Raw genomic sequence first — 16588 nt, 5'->3', positions numbered from 1 at the left:
AGCTGCGTGAACAGAACACGGAGCTTATTCTACCGAGCAGCCAACAGTGTCGTTTCCACTCTCGTCACGAGCCGCCTGTGCACTCTGCCGGAATGTGTGATCGGGATCAACTACAAGACAACAAACGCTCCCAACAGCTACTTCGACAGCTAAACGATACGCAACGTTTTACGTAATTAAAAATGGCGACTGCACCAGTGATAGTGCAAGTTCGGAAGTTTGACCGAATCGAGCAGCAACAGCAGTGGTGCTCTTTTAGTTGTGAGCGAAGACCGAGACCTGAATGTAACGAGCTCACACAGAAACTCGATGGGTGAATTGTCGGTTATCGAGATGGCTAGGGCTGAAGGAAGCAATAGCACGTAGCCTGCATCGAATGACGCTAAAGCTGAAATGACAATTATCCGACACGGTGTCGCGACACCCACTCCGTCGGAAAACTTGTTCATTGAAAAGCGAGGGTAAAAAAATACTGACTCGTCCAGCAGCACAACCCAACACGAGAGCTACAGGTATTAAAAGTACCTCCTCCCACATCGGGTCTTCCATTGCATTAGTTGCCAGCTACTCGCCGCTATTGCTTTTGTTGGAATCGAATTTCTGTGATTTGGCAAAAAGCAGTGTTTCAATTTACCTTCTTGGACTCCACTATAAAATATTTTGTATCTCTGTAGATATTGTGCGCGCGCGCAGTGCGGGCGCCGCACGATACTGTACCTACGTTTCACAAAAAAACGTTTTAGTGAAAACCCTCCGCTTCCTGCGTCAAATAGAATAGCGTCAAACACAAAAAAAACAGAAAGCGAAACGACCCCGACTAGCGCGAAGCAAAAGGCTCACTACGCTTCGGCACAACGAGAGCGTGTTATGGCGCTAACGTTGGAGGAACTGGCGCGCGCGGCTCATCTAGGAAGCAAGCACATTATGGAGGAGGTGAGATGCTATAACTACAAATGCCTACCTCGTTTCAACTGCTGACCGCTGCCACTGCGCAGGTATCATGGCGTGACCTCATGGATATGTCATACGAAGCTGGGGGTGTCTACCCTACCATCGTGGGTTATGCGCTCGGCACCATCACGGCGCTCTTCTTCTCACGTTGCTCGTCCTGGATATCTCGGCTTGTTCCGGCAGCACTGTGTCCCATGTTCCTTTTGCACATCTTTTACAACCATGAGGCGAAACCTTTCAAATGGATGCTCTTGATAGCTGCTGGAACCGGCATAGGTTGCACCTACGTGCAGAAGGCTTCGATGGACCTCATCCGCGACCATTTCGCGTTTAAAAGAGTGGTGGGCAAGGCAAATAAACGAGAGAAACATGATTGAAACGGGAAGAAGCGCGCAAACACGACGTTAACCCTCATTTTCATCGGCGTGAGAATTAGACGTAATCTCAATCACGGATAGCTACTCTCCTTTCTTTACTTGTCTCCACTAAATATCTTTTCTTCAAGCCGTCTCAGCCATCGCCGACAGCACAACTGCGTAGCTCACGACGAACAAGGAGCCAGCAACTGCGATGCCAATAGCCAAAGTCGACATCAACCCCGTGGCATTACTGCCATTCAGAGCGTTGGTGTCTGCGGCACACTGACGCTCGCGTGAACGGCGTGCCATCACCGGTGTGTGTCGATTGACCATATTCGACTGGCATTTTTCCGCCTGCGACTTCTCAAAAGAGCCCGATATCTACGACGTGCAAGCACCAAGTTAATTTGATAAAACAAGCTAGTACAAATAGCAGTCACGCGCACCTTACGGTGCTGCAAGGCTGCAGACATGGTGCGGTCGCCGGAGTTCTTTCTCATCGTAACGTTTTTGATCTGGTGAGCCAAACGCCTTTCAAAGATTCGCTTCAGTTTTATCCAATCATTGGGCGGTAAAAAAGAACGGGCCAATCGTAAGCGAGCTACTAATGACCAATGAGCGAGGGTTGCAGGATGCTCGCCATCAATTTATCTGGCCAGCAATGACGTTGCCCTTTGGTCTGAGACTGGAGACGCTAGCGCTGACACTGCAAGCCACGGCATTCCTGTGGTTCTGGTGGAGACAATCACAATCGCATTCTGGCGATTTCCAGAAGCTTAAGGTGCTCCGCATTTTTGATGTAATCAATAAAATGTTGTCTTTTTCATCAAATTCCCAAATTTCCGACCACTGCAGGAACTGGAACGCGATGCGGCCAAGAAAGAAAAGGCGCGACTTGACGAAAGACGAGGACGCGTAGCTGCTGAGAAGGTCATTGTTATTGAGAGCCATTGATTGCAATGGCTGTAACACCGATAAGCTTTGTGATTCTGTTTTACCGGTACCAGGAGCTGCGACGTGTGATGGAGGAGAAACTGGATACAAGCAAAGGGTGTTTCGTACAGCCTGTAGGAACAGTTCACTCGTGTTTCAAGGTGTGCTTGGGTGCGTACACATTTTTTTACTAGTAGTAGGGATGTTCGCTAACATATTTGCTTCATGAGTAGGCACGCCGCGTCAAGGTTCACTTGCACCATCGACACGGGCGAAAATTACCTTTCAGCGGAGTATCTCTCCAGATACATTGGTTGGATTAGAGGATTTTAGCCATGTGTGGATCATTTTCGTCTTCCACCAAAATACGAATGGTAAAAATACTCGAGCGCACGAGGGTCTCCGATCGGATAGCCATCGGCACACGTTCCGTGTATGTATACATGGCCAGGTTCAACATTTGTTGAGTTGAGTGGAAAGCTAATCGACAGGTGTCACTGTTATCCAACTGGTATTTTTCAACAGGCCAAGATCTCCCCTCCGATGTTGAAGGAACGCGTAGGCATCTTTTGCACTCGCTCACCCCATCGGCCCAACCCAATTGGAATCACGCTGGCAAAAATTGAACGCGTTGATCTGCGCCAACGCACCGTGTATCTATCGGGAGTGGACTTACTTGACGAGACCCCGATACTTGACATTAAACCGTACATTGCAGGTAAGAAAAGCATCAAGATATTAAAAAGCACTGAACTGAACTAAATATTTCTATCTGATGCAGCGTATGATAGCCTCCCGGGTGCACTCGCAGCAAGCTGGGTCTCCACTCCGCAACCACCTATCCAGTACGTGCAAAAGTCTGTCCTCGTTGTGGCTTCGACTAACGGTGTTTTACCAGAATTGTGTGGGAAGCGAGTGATCTGATTCCAACAATCCACCGACTGTCTGCAAAGTCTGTACACTACCGTGACACTCCTGAGAAGTTTGTAGCTGCCATCGAAGAAGTGTTACAAGTCGACGTCCGCAGCAAGTACCAGACACGTCGGTGGACGTCCCCCGACTACGTGAACTACCAGATCGTCGATAACATTCGCGTGCAGTATCGCTTTGCCTTGTTATCGCAGCCATCTCTATCAGTGGATGACGAAAACAACGTCGACACGGCGCATATTCAAATTTCTGCAGTTGAAGAAGTGAAAACTGCACGAGATCAATAACAGCTTCAATTTGATCAAACCTCTCTTAGTGCATACCAAAGGTTCTAAATTCACTTCAATAGGCCACTAGTTTTGACCCAGACTTATTTTCGCGCGTGAAGAGGTCCAAGCCTGTCATGGCCGCGAGCCTCCCACCTGCAATTCCCTCGACTCCTGCAACACCCAGGTAAATGGTGTTACCTTCCGATATTTTCCATGTTGTATTGTGTCGATTCTGACCTTCTGTTTGCTTTTCTACGGTGAGTAGCGGCTCCAATCTCAACACTGAATCAAAACCGACCATGACGCCGTCTACGGGGATTCATGGAGCAAGTCCACCGGCAAAATCTGGCTCAGTGCCAGCATTAGAGCAGGAAGAAGTGGAAAACCCAGCTGAAGCTTCTGTCGAGAGGCCTGTATTGAGCAAGAGTAGGAGACGCCGCGATAGACGCTCCAAACCAAAGCCAAAGCCCAAGAAGAAGCACTCAGCGCAATCCGTGGGCTACTACGTGGACGCTCTAGACAAGAAGATGCTGTGGGGAGAAGCCAGGATCATTCAGTGCAATTTGACCACTCAGAAGATCAAGGTGCACTTCGTGGGGTGGAGCAAGAACTACGACCTTTGGACAGATGCCATGTCAATTACGGCTCACGGTCGCTACGCTCGTACGTGACGATATTTACCGGTACCTTACAGACTTTTATCTTACATAGACCCCTCTGCTGCTCTATTACAGCTCGTACGAAGGACGAGACTGTCAAGAGCTGGGATGGCGACATGCATCTTTTTGAGGACATGTTGGGCACGATTGAGGAAGCCACCTTCACTCCTATTCCAGTACCAGGGAGCGACCCCACGGCCACTTTATCACAAAGTTCTTCTAGGAGAAAACCCATCGACAAGAAGAAAGTTTCCAGTGAGAAGAGTACATCCAGTGCTAAGCTCTCACATCCTTTTCAGCCTAACAGATCTCACTCGAAAAGAAAAGCTACTGTGGGAAATGAAGAGCAGGTCAGTTCCAAGAGTGCAGCCACAACAGTAAAGGAAGCTGACAGCAATAGACTTCGCCAAGATTCAAAGCGCAGCTCAAAACGTGTGGCAGGTGGAGAGAAGGTCAAGGGTGAGGGTGATGAGAAGGAGGAGTCGCAGCGAAGCTCCAAGCGACAGAAACGAGAGACACGGTTGCCAGATACAACCACTGCCCCAACAAGAGCGAACGCCCGCCCATCAAAGAAGAAGAGGACCCTTTCTCCCGATCAGCTTCCACTGTTTCGTGATCTGGAGCTGGACGATGGCACTGTGCTGGATTTCTCGGTACAACGAGAGGAAGCACGAGCAGAACGTGAAGCAATGCAAAGCTTTGTCGACAAGTGCGCTCTGATCTGGAAGAAGCAGCTAGCGCTTTCGGTACACTAAGTCGGATGACGTAGGGAGATCTAATGCTGGAGGCGCTGTTAAGAAAGTCTGTCGGAAATGATGGCAGCGATGTTTGTGAAGATGAACAAGATAATTTTCGATGAAGTCACCAAAATGGGGCAGCAAACCTTTGTTGCACAATCGCACATGGGAATGAGCCGCGTATAGCTCTATGATCGTTTCAAGGCTATTTCTCACAAATGTTCGGGCGCCTTCACTCTGAAGCCTTGAATTGGACTTAACCAAGTGCGAGGATGGAAGAAACAAGAACAACACAACGCCCGTATGGAAATACAGGCATGCATCGACGCTTCTCTTTTTCTCGTGAAGCTGTCGAAGCTATTGAAAAGGTGAGAAGCATGGCTTTACCAGTGACAAGTCAAGCTATATTAACGGTGCGTGATTGTGGTAGAGGAAGCATGATTCAAGTCCCGACAAATCCCCTCGCAAGGCTTTCTCGTCTCCGTCGATGACACGTACGCATGACACGCTGGGCTATTGGAATGAGCGTCGACCAGATCAGCAGGAAAGAGTGCAAGAACAAATAATTTCTAATGCAGAAACTGCAGACGATCAGCAAGTTTCCGTTAGCCCCAGCGAGGATGTGACGTTCACGCTTGAAATCAAAAGTCAGTCTGACCGGTTTAGCGATGACGATAGTGACGGTTCGGCGTACTCGTCGGTCTGTTCAAAAGACGAATATTCTCCTACGCCGTCGTCGGCTGGATCTGTCACCTCGAGCTCGCCACTGTTGCATCGAGAGCAGCCAGCTGGGTTCAACACGCTGCACAGTGAGGCGAGCGAGCCTTCGCCGATGGACCGTCAAAATAAACCTCAGGAAGGAGTTGAGAGTGAGCTACAGTCAAAGCTCAGCTTGGATTTGACAGCGAAAAGCCCTTTGTCGCCAACACCGAGCAACAAGCTGCTGCCGGCAGAAGAGAAGACAGACATCTACGAAGATGACCTCCCAGATTGGCTGCTAGGGCGAACCACTCTGTCTCCACCTGCCTCAACGACAAAGATGCCAGCGCGTTCCCCTCAACAGATCGAAGGAGAGATCCGTTTCGCCGTCGATTCAGCGGCCGCTCGGGTCCAACAAGAGCTTGGGCGTCGTGAGCAGTTCAACAGCGAGTTACGATCTGCCGCAATGTGGTCGCCGACCGCAACAAGTACAGACAAGCCGTCGGCGACCTCAAAACTGTTTTCGAGTGGTGGAAATGATTTCGAGAGGCGTGCCAACGTGTCTGATGAACAGTTTGGTGTCCAAAGTGAACAGGAAGTGCAGCCTATCGCTGATCTTGCCGTCACGGATGAAGCAGAACAAGGCGATCTTTTGCTGCTGATGGAAGTGGTCATAGGCGACGGCAGAACTGAGACGATTGAGATTCACGATGGGGACAATCCTGATGCTTTAGCTGCGGCTTTCGCACAAAAGTACGCGCTGCAACCTGACTCAATTCCTAAACTCAGACATTTGATCCAAGAGCAGCTCAGCGCTCTCGATGAAGCAGAATCCGATGAAATGTTAGACTCGGAGCAGGTTGTTGAAGATGAATGGGTCGTCGACACCGAACTGGAACAATTTGTGAATGCTACATACACTTCAGCAGCCCAAGATATCAGTCATACAAACGAAGACATGAATCTGGCGCATTTGATCCAACCCGAGCTTCACAGCTGTGCACCAAATCAACTATACGAGCGTGAAAATCATCGTGAGTTTAACTACAACAATCTGTTGGCTAGGTATGGCCATTATTCGCAGCAAAGTGGCAAGGTGGACCCCGAAGGAAGTAGAGAGCGTCGAGCAACGCCGAGTGCACCACTCAATATGCAGATAATGGATCCGAAAAGAACTGGTGAGCGTGTATCGGCGTCTTCCAGAGCCCCAACTTTCACAACTACGGTCCAAGGCAATCGCAGCAGCAACTCGAAGAAGAAAACCAATCTTGTTGATGCACCGGCGTATGAGCGACTGCACGCTCTGGCCGAGTCGAAAGACAAGTGGATTCAACGCGCACAGAGAGCGAAGGAACTGGAACAGATGCGAGACGAGCAGCGACTGCAAACTGTCGAGCTGATGGCGGCCAAGTCTCGGGAGCTCGTGGCTAATCGTACGAACGGAAACTATTCGCATATAGGTGAGCGCCTCCACGACGAAGCATTGTCGGATATTTCCAAAAAGGTGCAACGCCACGAACGCCGAGTTGTGGAGCGTGAGCAGCAGCAAAGCTGGATGTGTCCCAAATGTGGCTATGTGAACCAGTACAACGACGCTCGATGCCAGAACAAAATGGCACAAAAGACAAGAGCCCAGCGTGGTAAACCCTCGACGGTATCACGAAGAGATACTGCCAGTAGCGCCAACAGCTCGTTTGGTTCGCAGCCTGAGGTGCTTTGTGGACAGCCCAAGCCTGAGCGGCTTTTTCAGCCAACATTGATCACCAATTCATCCAGCACCATGAAAGCTGTCCACGCCAATAAAGAAAAGTCCTCGCGGATGGCAAGTTTGCGACGCCAGAGACACCAAAGCGCGATCGCTGGGGAATTCCAGCAAACGTGTCCGTTTAAACCGAAGATCAACAAGGTGTCGAAGGAGATAGTGCGAGAAAAACAGGAGACTGCTGCTGCTGTTGCAGCGTTGAACGGCGAGGCTAGACGCTCACGAAACCCTCATCTTGAGCTGTATGAAAACTCCTTCCAGGTTCGAACCAAGCGAGAAGAACGAGAAGAAGAATACTTTAAGCAGTTTTCTTTCAAGCCTAATATTGGCGTGAACGCGCTCTGGGTTTCGCCAGACAAATCCCAGAGCGATTTTGTGGAGCGTCTCGCCGTTGACAAGTACCACGAATTGGAGCGGAAACGCGTTGCACTTTACGACAAGTATGCTCCAGATCGGGACCCTAACACAGGAAAAGAGCTCTTCCAGCCCGAAACTGGTCGAGCTCCTGCTTTTTCACGCAACAAGCAAGGACTACCCATTGGAGACTTCTTGCATGCTGCTCACAGTGAACAACAAGCGTATCACCGCCAGTTGCGGGAGAAGGATCAGCGTGAAATAAAGAAGAAATCGCAGCAAACATTTGTGTCGGAGGCATCGCGCCGAGCACTGGAGCGACGAAAAGCGGACACCTGCTTGCGGATTTTTAACGCTCTCCTCGCCATGTCTCGTGAATCATCAACAACCTCGGAGTCCAGTGCACCTACAATGCTTTCAAGCTGTGAAGAAGTAAACGGAGAAAGTAGTGACGCGGTGATACCTGCCCGGGTGGATCTCTCGGCGCTACCAGTTGAGATTTCTCGTGTCGTTGCGATTGTGTTTGAGTATGCAAACCACGTGCCGATCTCGCGAGATGCCTTCTCGGGATACATAGATCGACTTGTACGGGAAGTACCAGGTGTTACCTATTCGCAGATAATATTCCTATCCGAGCATCTCCAGACCGGTAAAAGTGGTCGGAATCCTCACCAATTTCACCACTCGGATCCTGAACGGGAAGCGGCTCTTGCTGAGGAAAAGGAGCTGACCTTCCACCCGGTTATTGACAAGAACTCGCGTGAAATCGCCACCAAACATGGCCGAGTAGCAGGTTCCAAGGTCTTCGAGGCACTCAATCAGTACTATGACCACTATCTTGAGCGTAAGGAACAGTTCCGTAAACAGCAGCAGCGCGAGTTTAAGAAGACGCACCCGTTCCAACCTACACTGGTCACGAAACCTCATCTGCGGGAACCGGCGGCTGCTGCTTTTTACGACAAGATCCTAATCGGTAACTACGAGGACTCTGGGAACGTCATGTCCTCCTGGGGGGTCACTGCCTCTGTGTCGTCAGCTCCAGTATCAAATCGAAATGTGGGTGTGAACATACCTGCTTCAGCTCCACTACAGACGGCTCTCTCGAACGCGAGACCTTCTGTGCGTCCAATCGAGAACGAACCCGGCAGATTCTACCCGTCATCGGTGGCCGACGAAGCTCCACTTGAGGATATCTTAGAAAGTATATCAAGAAGCTCGTCATGCTCCCAGCTCGAAGATGCCGAACTTACGTCACGAGTGCTCGCAGCACTGGACGAGAAGCCCGCATCTACTTCGCCAACACCCTCGTATCTCCCGACCAAAGCACGTTCAGCCAACGATGACTCGAACTTATCTGCAGACAAGGAATGCTCCGTGAGATCACGTGAGGACTCGGTCCTGAGCCCTGCGAACTTCGTGTAAGCTAGATAACCTCTCAATATGAAACTTAACTTCAACCCTCTATTCACGATACAAAACCTTCTATTCAGAATCGTATGATGTTACTGAGGATCGAAGGAGTTTTGCACCTAATTCGGCAAGCGAATGCGCGCAACTGAGGTGGTGCATCCGGTGAACGGGACGACGATGACAGCGCCGTCACTGAAGAACATTTTCGTGCTATACTCGCTAATGGGCGAGGAATTGGAGCCCGTACAGGAAAGCAAACCGCAGCGCGGACCCGACACCAACTGGAACGCCTTCGTTCTGCCGCTACCGTCCGCAGGTGGTCGAGTGCGGCTTGCAGATGTGCAGAAGGCGTTCCCTCTAGGCAGCAACTATCATTTCGCCTTCCGCTGTGAGGATGGTGCCTACTTGGACTTAACAAATCCGGATTCGGCTGTTCCGTTCTGCGGCCGCAAGATCCTGGCTCGCATCACGCCTTTGGACGAGGAAATAAGTGTCGAGTATCTACACTACGAGGAGTCTCGAGAAGCGGTACCGCCGTCAGGACAGGCACATATCTTAACAGAGACGGAAGTTCGCACTGATAGCTATGGAAGTAGCACGACAGAACGTCGTCATCGCGACGATTATGAGGAGTTCGAGTCGACGACGTACGAGTCCCAAGGTAAGGGATGGGAGAGGGATGTTAGTTGTACCAGTTCTAATGTATGTGCTCTGGTGTTTAGATGAAGAACCACCAGCATCAGTTGCACGCTCGCAATCACGTGATAAAATGCGGAAGGATCAGACGGGAAATGAATGGAACCGCGATAACTACGAGAACGGCGGCACTGAATACCAGAACGTGGGTGATGACAATCGCGGCTCGCAGTTTGGTCGTGATGATCGATATGACTCGAGTGGCTCTCGTCAATCATCAGAATGGACTGAGGCAGGCAAAGACGCACAGGCTTATTTGCGGAAACAAACGGAGCAAGCATACGATTTTGCCAAGAAGATTTCTATTGAGGATGCCAAGAAAGGTGCGTCAGAGACAGCCAAGAAGGCGAAGAAATGGGGTGGATCCTGCTTTCGTCGATCAGTGCAACTATTTCTAGTGCCAGTGCCAATGTTACGAAGGTAAGTTTGCATACTTTTTCTCCTAAGGATTGAAAGATTCTAATGAGATGCACGGTTAATGCCAGAGTGAAACCATCCAAGTTGGCGGTGTCACCGTGCAAGTCGTGCGGCTACTCGCCGAAGGGGCCTATGCTCAAGTGCTTTTGGTTCGGTCATCTGCCACCAACGAAACTTTTGCGCTAAAACGAATCCTCTGCCAGTCCCAAGAGGTTGAAAATGACGTGCAGATGGAGCTTCAAGTCTTCCGGGTACGAATTTTATTGCTGATGCTTCATTCTCTAAGATCATGACTAATGTTACCTCTATTGTTTCGTCCAGTCTGTCAAGCACCTAAATATCATGCCACTTGTAGAGTTTTCTGAAGCACGGGTTCAGCAAGGAATGGAGGTACGAATAGCTAATTTGCGTTTGATTTTCTGTACGTAGACAAGCTAACTTTTGGTCATGTTCATTGCTCGTTTTAGTTTTACTTTTTGGTCCCGTACTTTGAGCGCGGAAGTTTGTGGGATGCGATTGACGCCGCGTGCCAGTCGTCGTCACCTCTGTGGCCGTTTACGCAGCGCACTGCACTGCATCTCTTCCACGGTATTTGCGCGGGCGTGCTTGCACTCCATCGTGCAGGCTTTTGCCACAGAGATATCAAACCACACAACATTCTGCTCTCCTCGTCCTCCACCGGGGAAGATTTCCTTGCCTACATCCCGGTGGTAACAGACTTTGGTAGCTGTGCCCCCATTCGTGTCGAAGTCAACTCACGTCGGAATTCACTCGAGCTGCAAGATGAAGCAAACCGAAAAAGCTCCGCTCCGTATCGGGCTCCAGAACTCTTCGAGCCAACAGTTGACGTAGCGCTGGATGGTCAATCGGACGTGTGGTCTCTTGGTTGCGTATTGTAAGTATCGTGCAGTGTTGTTTTGGCTGACCTGGGTGATTTAATGTGGACAAGGGTTTAACTACGGCTTTGCTGACTTGCAGATACACGATGGCATTTGGAACCAGTCCATTTGAGCACCCGCGAGAGGTATAAGCTCATTGTTTTCCCAACTGCTCGGCAAGCCTTCTCATGGTGGAATTATTTTGATATACTCAGGGCTTTATGAAGCTGGCTTGCTTGAACGGCCGAGTGTCGTTCCCACCAGAACAAGGCGGCGTTGTGCTCCATCGCGGGACTCAGTTTACGATCGAGTTCTGCGACTTTATCCGGGACATGCTACACACAAACCCCGAGGAGCGGCCTTCAGTTTTGGACGCGCTCGAGTTCACTGAAGAGCTCCTCAATGACGAAATGCAGCGGTAAGATGTCAAAACTGTTCACTTTATTTTTCTTTCTTGCCCTCGAGCTCCGATCTTTCAAATACAAACAAGCAACTTGGAAAGACAAACCCAATAAAAGTTATTCGTGTTAGTTTTAAAATCCAACAGTGCTCATTGCTATCACGAAAATGTTGCTTGATGAGAGCACGAAGGAGCAGACGAAATGCTCGTCAGTCATGCGTCTTGAGGACTTAGGCCAAGTAAGCAGCGACGACGCTTACGGTGGCCGCCAATACGGTCGAGACGGCGGTCGTTGTAGTCGCAGCACTGGATCCCGCAGTCGATGCGGAGCTGTCCGAAGCTGTGCTGCTGGCCGTGGAGGGGGCGTCCGTTCCTCCCACAGGTGCGAATGAGGCCGAGCCCGAGCTGACGCTCCAGCCAACAGAGCCGCTGTTGGCGTATGAGTCGGTCGTACTGGAGGGTGTGATACCGCAGTACTCGAGCAGCTTCTGGGCCGAGTATTGTAGACCCCAGAGGTTGTAGCGACAGTTGGGTAGTTCGTTGTACAGCTCTTGCAGCGCGGCCTTGCAGGACGTAGTGTCACAAATCTGGGTGGCATCGGCCGTCGTGACTTGCAGCATTGTGCCCGATTGTAAGCCCAGCGCCTCCTCGCATTGCTCGGCGCGCTGGTTCGACGTCAGAATTGTTTCGCCCGCGTTAAGCTGTGTCGTGTTGCACTCGGGGATGGCCGCGAGCTCTGCCGACATGGACGCCGATCCCGACCCCGGCGCAGACGCCAGCGAGGCCGTTGTTGTCGTCGAGCTGGACTGCGCCGAGGCGATGGCGGCGACAGCGGCTACTAGCAGGACAGGCGTGAAGGTGCGCATTGTACCGGCTACTGAAGAGGTCCAAGGAATATTTCAAAGTGACCAAGGGAGAGTCGGGAACACTTTTTACTCCTTTTTAGACTCAATTTATGTGTCCTACAGATGGCGTACCTCAACGTATTAGCGAGAGCGGTCAACTGTGCATGCACCTCAGGTGAGCACCTATGATGCGCCAGTTAATATGCTATGTCGGTTGCGAAGCCGCAGTGGTTGAGGAACTTTGCAGCCGAGTACTTAAGCCCCCACAGCTCATATCGGCAGTTGGGCAACGTGGAGAAAAGCGTTTGAAGCGCGTTAAGGCAGATCTGCTCTGCGCAAAACTCGCCAGCGGCGTCGGCGGATTGCAGCATCATGCCGGACTTGATGTCGACCTTCTTCTCACACAACAGCGTGCTCGGCTCCGTGGTGAGAATTGCTTCACCGAGATTCAGCTGGTCTTGGGTACACCCCGGAATCTCATATACAGCACCAGCTTCTTCTGTCCCATTCGACACGGCAACGGCAGAATACACCGAAACATCGAAAAAGACAAGAAGAAGGATGGCAACAGATAGATAAGTGCGAGCTGTCATGGGTTGATAATTAGCTGTCCAAAGCAATTGTGACGACCATCAAGCGTTAAATGCTTTGGAATCGATTTTTAGTCCCAGTGATGACGCAAATCAGACAATTCAGTGGAAAAACTTCTTCAATTTCGATACTTGGCTCTGGTCGAAGATTGCCTCTATGGGTGATCGTGCGATATCTAGAAGTCGCGTCTTGCTTAATTTGAACGCCTGCGCGGCACGCATGTACTCGATCGTTAGGGTCGTGCCCAGGACGCCGTGGTCATCTGTGCAGATACACATGGGGTAAACACCGAACTGCTGCTCTTGGTTGCGATCGTTGGCGAGCAGCTTGCCGTGCGGGTGCGAGGTAAAGCCGCACACACACAGCCCTGAGACATCGTGCTTTTCATCTGATGAACAAATGCAGTCCCCTTCGTTGCGGTATCTCGCTAGAGTGTGCACGTTGGAGGTCAAGCATATCTCGACGGGTATTCGTAGCTCCAGCATCTTGGCGTAGAGAGGCTCCGGTAGGCAACAGGCGTGGCCCAGTCGGTCCGGTCGAAAGTCGAGGATCCGAGTGGACTCATCGTCGTCGAAGTGTTCGGCGAAGTGCACAGCGAGCTTGAGGCCGCCGGCTCTCGCACGCTCTAACACATTCTCGAAGCGATAGAATTCGGAATCTGGGCGCTCTGAGTTTCCGCTGAGGTCGATACCCACAATGAATGGGCAGTGCTGCTCGCTCTTGCGCTTGATTGCCATATCAACAGTGTCTTCTGCGAGCTGCAACGGCTGGTTCCTGTTGATGCTGAGCAGTAATCGCACCTCAATATCCAGATCTCGTCGCGCGTGACATTCCTCAAGCGCTGCCACCACTTCGTCCACATAGTCTGCACGTGTGGCACGATCTCTCGGCATATCACGCGGCGTAGAGCGCAGCTCCAAATACTTGACATTCTCTGCGGCAAAATCTTCCACTGCTTCAATGACAATCCGGCGGAGCACGCGTCGACTAGTGACGACTTGGTGGATCAGCCCGAACATCTCGAAACACTCCTCCAAACTGCGATTCTTCGGGAGTCGCAGCGGCTCTGTACCCTTCAGGTTCGCTTCATCTTGCAACAGTTCCTCCAAGGTCGATGGCCTAATGGATCCGTGGATGTGTGCGTGCAGCTCCACCTTGGGTAGCGCCTTGCAGTACGCAGCAAACTTGCCATCCATCGTGCAGGGAAAGATGGTGTTCGCGTGGTGTGGTTTGACTAAAAGAGACCGGTTTCAAATGTCACGGTCAAAGAAGTGACGCAACAAAGGTCAACAGAACACCACAACCAAACCGACCTAACTCGCACCAAGCCCCCTTCATCACCTCGCTATGATCGACCACTTTGTCATCTTTTGCAAGACTGGTACAGTGCTGTGGTCGCGCACACTATGTAAGCTGGGTGGCGACCCAGTGGACAACCTCATCAACCGCGTGCTAATGGAAGACCGCGCCGGTGAGAAGAAGTTCATCGACGACGCGTACGCGATGCAGTGGGTGTTCGAGAACAAGCTGGATCTGGTCTTCGTGGTGGTTTACCAGAAGATTCTGCGACTGCTGTACATTGAAGAGCTACTGGAAATCGTCAAGAAGGACTTCATGGCCATGTTCCCGCAGCAGATCGCCAACAAGACGCCCGTCAAGTACGAAGACAAGTTCACCAAAATCCTCAAGGCCACGGAACTCAAGTTTACAGAGAAACAAGCACGCAAGGGTCCTCGCGCATTCAATGCGTCTAAGAAAGCCAAAGCCAAGGGTGTGACGTCCAATACGTCGGGCAAAACAGCGTCGTCATCGCGTTCAGCGACGACTGCAGATGTACGCTTCTTGCTCAGTTGTTATTGCGATTTTTCCTTGTGTTTTAATGAGCTCATTGTTTGTGTATTATCGGAGCAGTCAAGTGAAGATGGCAGTGACAGCCCCACGTCCGACGGGAAGGACAAGAGTCTGGAGGAGCTGGAGAACGAAGCAGCTCTTCGCTCGAAGGTGCGCAAGATGCGCACGGGCCCACGTCGTAAGGGAAAAGATAAGGCCGCGAAGGAGACCAAGAAGAGCGGCAAAAAGATGACCAAATGGGACGACACGAAGGTTTCCAAGAAGGAGGCCGAGGCGCTGGATCGCTCCAAGACGGTGAGCATGACATCTGTGGTCGAGCTGCTGCAATCGAGTGGTCTCACTAATCGAATTACGTGTATGTGCTAAATCATACCGCCAGACCACAGCTGAGGAGGAAGAAGCGCAGCTCCGCGAGAAGCGTGAAGCGTACATTGGAGTAAGCTTGCCTTTCTTGTTTAACTACTACCCCCGATGTGGCAAGCGGTCGTTGCTACGGTAATCTAATGGTACTTTTATACTACTAGGAAATGGAGGACAGCGAGTCGGAAGATTTCTCTGACACCGACGATGAGTCGGCGGCTTCCTCTGGGGCAGAGTCCGACTCGAGCCAGGGTTGGAGCTTTTCCAAGACGCGTCTGGGTAACTTTCTGAGCACAGTGTCTGGCAACAAGATTCTCGAGCGTGAAGACTTGGAGCCTGTGATCACACCGATGCACCAAATGGTAGGCACCTCTCTGTGCCAGATGCATCTCTCACGTGCATTTAATTGACTGCTGTGTGTCGTCCAATTGCAGTTAATCAGTAAGAATGTGGCTTCGGAAGTCGCTGATGAGCTGTGTGAGTCTGTCATCACTACCGTGGTCGGCCAGAGACTTGAGAGCTTCACTCGTATTTCCACTGTCGTTCGTAAGGCGTTGGAGGCTGCGCTGCTGCGTATTTTGACGCCGAAGAAGTCCACCGACGTGCTGCGTGAAATTCTCCAAGCTAAGTCTGAGGGCCGTGCGTACAGCATTGTTTTCGTGGGTGTAAACGGTGTTGGCAAGTCCACCAGCTTGTCCAAGGTGTGCTACTACCTTAAGTCGAAGGGTGTCAACGTCATGATCGCTGCTTGTGATACGTTCCGCTCTGGAGCTGTGGAGCAGTTGAACCAGCATGCTAAGGTTCTGGACGTGGAGCTATTCCAGAAGGGCTATGCGAAAGATCCCGCCTCGGTAGCCAAGGAGGCTATCAAGTATGGCACGGAAAACGGCTACGACTGTGTGCTTATTGACACTGCTGGGCGTATGCAAAACAACGAGCCACTCATGCGCGCGCTGGCCAAACTGGTATCGAACAACGAACCTGATCTGGTTCTATTCGTCGGAGAAGCGTTGGTGGGCAACGATGGTATTGACCAGCTTTCGATGTTTGACCGGGTATGTTGCTGGGTATATGATCGTTGCTACCTTAGTAGCGCTCTAAGCTTGCGGTTTCCTAATGTTTGTTAGGCCCTTGCTGACTACTCGGACCGCCGTGAACCGCACCGCATTGACGGCATTGTCGTCACGAAGTTCGACACGATTGATGACAAGGGTACGTTGTGGTGTAAACTTGAGTAATTTTTTTAAGCATTGCGTTGTGCAGGACTCACCTGCTCTTCTCTCTTACAGTTGGTGCTGCGGTGTCGATGGTGTACAAGACTGGCCAGCCCATCATGTTTGTCGGTACGGGTCAGAAGTACACGCACCTCAAGAAGCTGAATGTGCGCACTGTGATGCGTCACCTTCTTCAGTAAGGATTATTCCTTTGAAGCCTTGCACAGCACCCGCGGACCTCACTTCAACAGCATACTTCATATTGAGGACGGT

General features: G+C 51.0%; 6 protein-coding genes across 6 annotated transcripts; 4 read left to right on the top strand and 2 right to left on the bottom strand.

Moving 5' to 3' along the window:
- Positions 1 to 1971: 1971 nt before the first annotated feature.
- Positions 1972 to 3630, top strand: PITG_03619 (uncharacterized protein; the record flags this gene model as incomplete). Its single annotated transcript, XM_002906630.1, has 8 exons — positions 1972 to 2091; positions 2166 to 2240; positions 2318 to 2414; positions 2477 to 2676; positions 2769 to 2961; positions 3025 to 3088; positions 3142 to 3436; positions 3562 to 3630. 8 exons carry the CDS (start codon positions 1972 to 1974, stop codon positions 3628 to 3630), a joined length of 1113 nt encoding a protein of 370 aa, XP_002906676.1.
- Positions 3631 to 6936: 3306 nt separating this feature from the next.
- On the top strand, positions 6937 to 9075 carry PITG_03618 (uncharacterized protein; the record flags this gene model as incomplete). Its single annotated transcript, XM_002906629.1, has 2 exons — positions 6937 to 8026; positions 8147 to 9075. The coding sequence occupies 2 exons, from the start codon at positions 6937 to 6939 to the stop codon at positions 9073 to 9075; spliced, it is 2019 nt and encodes a 672-aa protein (XP_002906675.1).
- A 123-nt stretch (positions 9076 to 9198) lies between these two features.
- On the top strand, positions 9199 to 11476 carry PITG_03617 (protein kinase; the record flags this gene model as incomplete). Its single annotated transcript, XM_002906628.1, has 8 exons — positions 9199 to 9591; positions 9635 to 9724; positions 9786 to 10118; positions 10245 to 10427; positions 10498 to 10566; positions 10644 to 11071; positions 11155 to 11200; positions 11270 to 11476. The coding sequence occupies 8 exons, from the start codon at positions 9199 to 9201 to the stop codon at positions 11474 to 11476; spliced, it is 1749 nt and encodes a 582-aa protein (XP_002906674.1).
- An 84-nt stretch (positions 11477 to 11560) lies between these two features.
- PITG_03616 (uncharacterized protein) lies at positions 11561 to 12349 on the bottom strand (the record flags this gene model as incomplete). The annotated part of the gene is made up of 1 exon (XM_002906627.1): positions 11561 to 12349. The coding sequence occupies one exon, from the start codon at positions 12318 to 12320 to the stop codon at positions 11685 to 11687; it is 636 nt and encodes a 211-aa protein (XP_002906673.1).
- Positions 12350 to 12991: 642 nt separating this feature from the next.
- On the bottom strand, positions 12992 to 14086 carry PITG_03615 (adenosine deaminase-like protein, putative; the record flags this gene model as incomplete). Its single annotated transcript, XM_002906626.1, has 1 exon — positions 12992 to 14086. The coding sequence occupies one exon, from the start codon at positions 14084 to 14086 to the stop codon at positions 12992 to 12994; it is 1095 nt and encodes a 364-aa protein (XP_002906672.1).
- Positions 14087 to 14393: 307 nt separating this feature from the next.
- PITG_03614 (signal recognition particle receptor subunit alpha) lies at positions 14394 to 16515 on the top strand (the record flags this gene model as incomplete). Its single annotated transcript, XM_002906625.1, has 7 exons — positions 14394 to 14723; positions 14802 to 15035; positions 15121 to 15177; positions 15266 to 15463; positions 15536 to 16156; positions 16229 to 16313; positions 16391 to 16515. 7 exons carry the CDS (start codon positions 14394 to 14396, stop codon positions 16513 to 16515), a joined length of 1650 nt encoding a protein of 549 aa, XP_002906671.1.
- Between the last annotated feature and the right edge of the window lie 73 nt (positions 16516 to 16588).

This window comes from Phytophthora infestans, genomic scaffold (genome assembly GCF_000142945.1).
Source record: "Phytophthora infestans T30-4 supercont1.4 genomic scaffold, whole genome shotgun sequence".
In the NCBI taxonomy this organism is placed as follows: domain Eukaryota; phylum Oomycota; class Peronosporomycetes; order Peronosporales; family Peronosporaceae; genus Phytophthora; species Phytophthora infestans.
Note: the sequence above shows the minus strand (reverse complement) of the source record. Positions and strands in the feature narration are given on the sequence as shown.